Raw genomic sequence first — 2,169 nt, forward strand, 5'->3', positions numbered from 1 at the left:
AGCCCTGGATGGCCTGACCAGCCTCACCTGGGTACCCACACACCCACCTGTGGGGCCAGGGCTCTATTTAAGCTCAGGTCTGAGGCCTTCTTCCCTGCTGTGTTGGGGGGATGCTGGTCTCCAGCTGCAGCCCTGCTTTGCCCAGCCATGGAACCACTGATCCAGACTCCGATTGCTTGACCTCAGACCTGCCTCGTCACTGCGGACTCGCTGGATGGCCTGGACTAGGTAAATCTGGCACCAGCCCCAGCCTGCCGTGCTGATGGGTCTGTTACTGTGCTCAGCTCCCTGGCCCTTAGGGAGAAACTGGCCCTTGCAGAGCCCAGCTCAGGTCTCCCTGGCTCTTCAGGGACTCTCCGCCCTTCCCTTTCCACCCCCAGCTCGGCAGCACTGTGCTGGCCCATGGCTCTTGGGGAGTCCCTGCGCTCTGGGAGTGGGAGTCTGCCCTGAGCTACTTGGAGCCTGCACGCACATGGAGCAAGAGGATGCACTCAAAGTGTGAGTAGAACACAAAATTGCGGCGTGTTTAATGCGGTCACAAGCTGTACGGGGTGGGGGGCAGGATGCTGCCCTGGGCCCCGCTCTCCTGTTGCATCTACAGAAATACAAAGCCTGGCCAGCAGATAATCTAACTGAAGAGGAAACGGCTGAGGCCAATGGCCCTGCGCCCAGGGCTGCTGGTGAGAAGCCAGCCCCTCCTCAGCAGTGTCGATGCTGAGCAGAGGCTGCGGTGTGGGAAACAGTGACGGGGACTTGCAGAGGGCAACTGATATGACCTGCTCACCCATGGGAGCACTTGGGGGAAGTGTCAGCCTGGAGGGTGCCCAGCACCGTGCTGCAACATCTGTGCTGTTGGGACCCAGCTCTGCAGAAGGAAAAAGGGGCCCTTAGTGGTTTTATTGCCTTTCCTGATGGATGCTGAGCACCCTCTGCCCTTTTCCAGAAGAAGGAGCTGGCAGAGCACAGCACAGTGCAAGCAGAGCGAGGGAGGAACATGGTGAACATCTGTACTGCCTCACACCAGGGCGCTGGCAGTCAAACCCATTCAGCTGGTGCCAGCTCACAGCTAGTGCCACGAATGCCCGTGCCCCAGCAAACCCAGATCTGAAGCAGGTGCAGGTGCGGACGAGCTCCCTGCCTGCCCCAGGCGAGCAGCTGCTTCCCAGGTCACAAATGCAACAGAGGCTGGAAATGGCTCCGATTCCTCCAGGTGCATCCGATCGGCCCCAAGGAGCTTGGGGTGGGGGTGTTCACATGCGCACGCAGCTGCTGGGGGTAGTGGCATGTAGCAGGCTTAACAGCTTGAAGGTGGGTGGCGTGCCACGGGTGAGAGGGCGGCAGGGGCTCCTCAGATGCCCGCCTCAGGGGATGAGGAGCACGGGGGACCAGGCGTTCAAGGGTCCCCACTGTACTTGATGAGGTGGCCGCTGAAGGTGATGTAAGTGTCGTACTCATCGCTGAAGACGGCATTCTCACGCTCGCCCTTGTAGAGCCGCACCCAGACCTCATCCTGCTCCCGCAGCTCCAGCATGACGCTTTGGCTCTGCATGATGCTGCGGTCGCTCACCTGGGCATAGAGGATCACCACCTCCTCCCTGTTGTGCATGATGTGCAGGTACGTCTCCTTCTGGTTCCAGGTATGCACGTTGAGGCTGAAGTAGTAGATCCCAGGGACATAGCAGTAAAACTTGCCCGTGAACATGTTGAAGTGGTCGTAGAGGTTGACAAACTCCGTGTCGAAGAGGTAGTAGTCGTTGCTGTGCAGAGGTTTCTTGCGGCCCACCGAGAAGGCAGCGTAGTGGCTCTTGCAGCGCTCCCCTGGGGCGCCCACGCTGCCTTTCTGTCCCTTGGGCCCTGTGTGGCCCCTGCTACCGGCCACCCCCGTCTTGCCGAACTTGCCCTGCATGCCTCGCTCGCCACGGTCCCCCTTCTCGCCTGGGCAAAGCAGGAGGGACAGTTATGCTGTCAGAGAGAGGTGCTGTCTCTAAACCCAGTGCCCTGGAAGCCCCTTTGCCTGACAGAAAGGGATGGAGAGAGCAGGGACGCCCCCATCCTCACCCAGCCCCTGCCCCCTCCCTGGGCTCTGATGCCTCCAAAGCTGCTGCCCAGGGGCCACCAGACCAGGGGCAGCACATTGCCTGGGGCGGCTCCTGCCCCCAGCCCCTCCGC

The 2,169-nt window shown here is 60.9% G+C and overlaps 1 protein-coding gene across 1 annotated transcript in view; it reads right to left on the reverse strand.

The window, feature by feature from the left end:
• Positions 1 to 1,393: 1,393 nt before the first annotated feature.
• Positions 1,394 to 2,169, reverse strand: part of LOC104160645 (complement C1q tumor necrosis factor-related protein 1-like) — a gene marked incomplete at its 5' end in the record, with an annotated part of 1,121 nt that continues 345 nt past the window's right edge. The window contains one exon of the mRNA XM_009698827.1: positions 1,394 to 1,935. Coding sequence (XP_009697129.1) covers positions 1,394 to 1,935 — 542 coding nt within the window. The remainder of the gene's footprint in view (positions 1,936 to 2,169) is intronic.

Source organism: Cariama cristata, unplaced genomic scaffold (assembly GCF_000690535.1).
Source record: "Cariama cristata isolate BGI_N322 unplaced genomic scaffold, ASM69053v1 scaffold36094, whole genome shotgun sequence".
Lineage (NCBI taxonomy): Eukaryota > Metazoa > Chordata > Aves > Cariamiformes > Cariamidae > Cariama > Cariama cristata.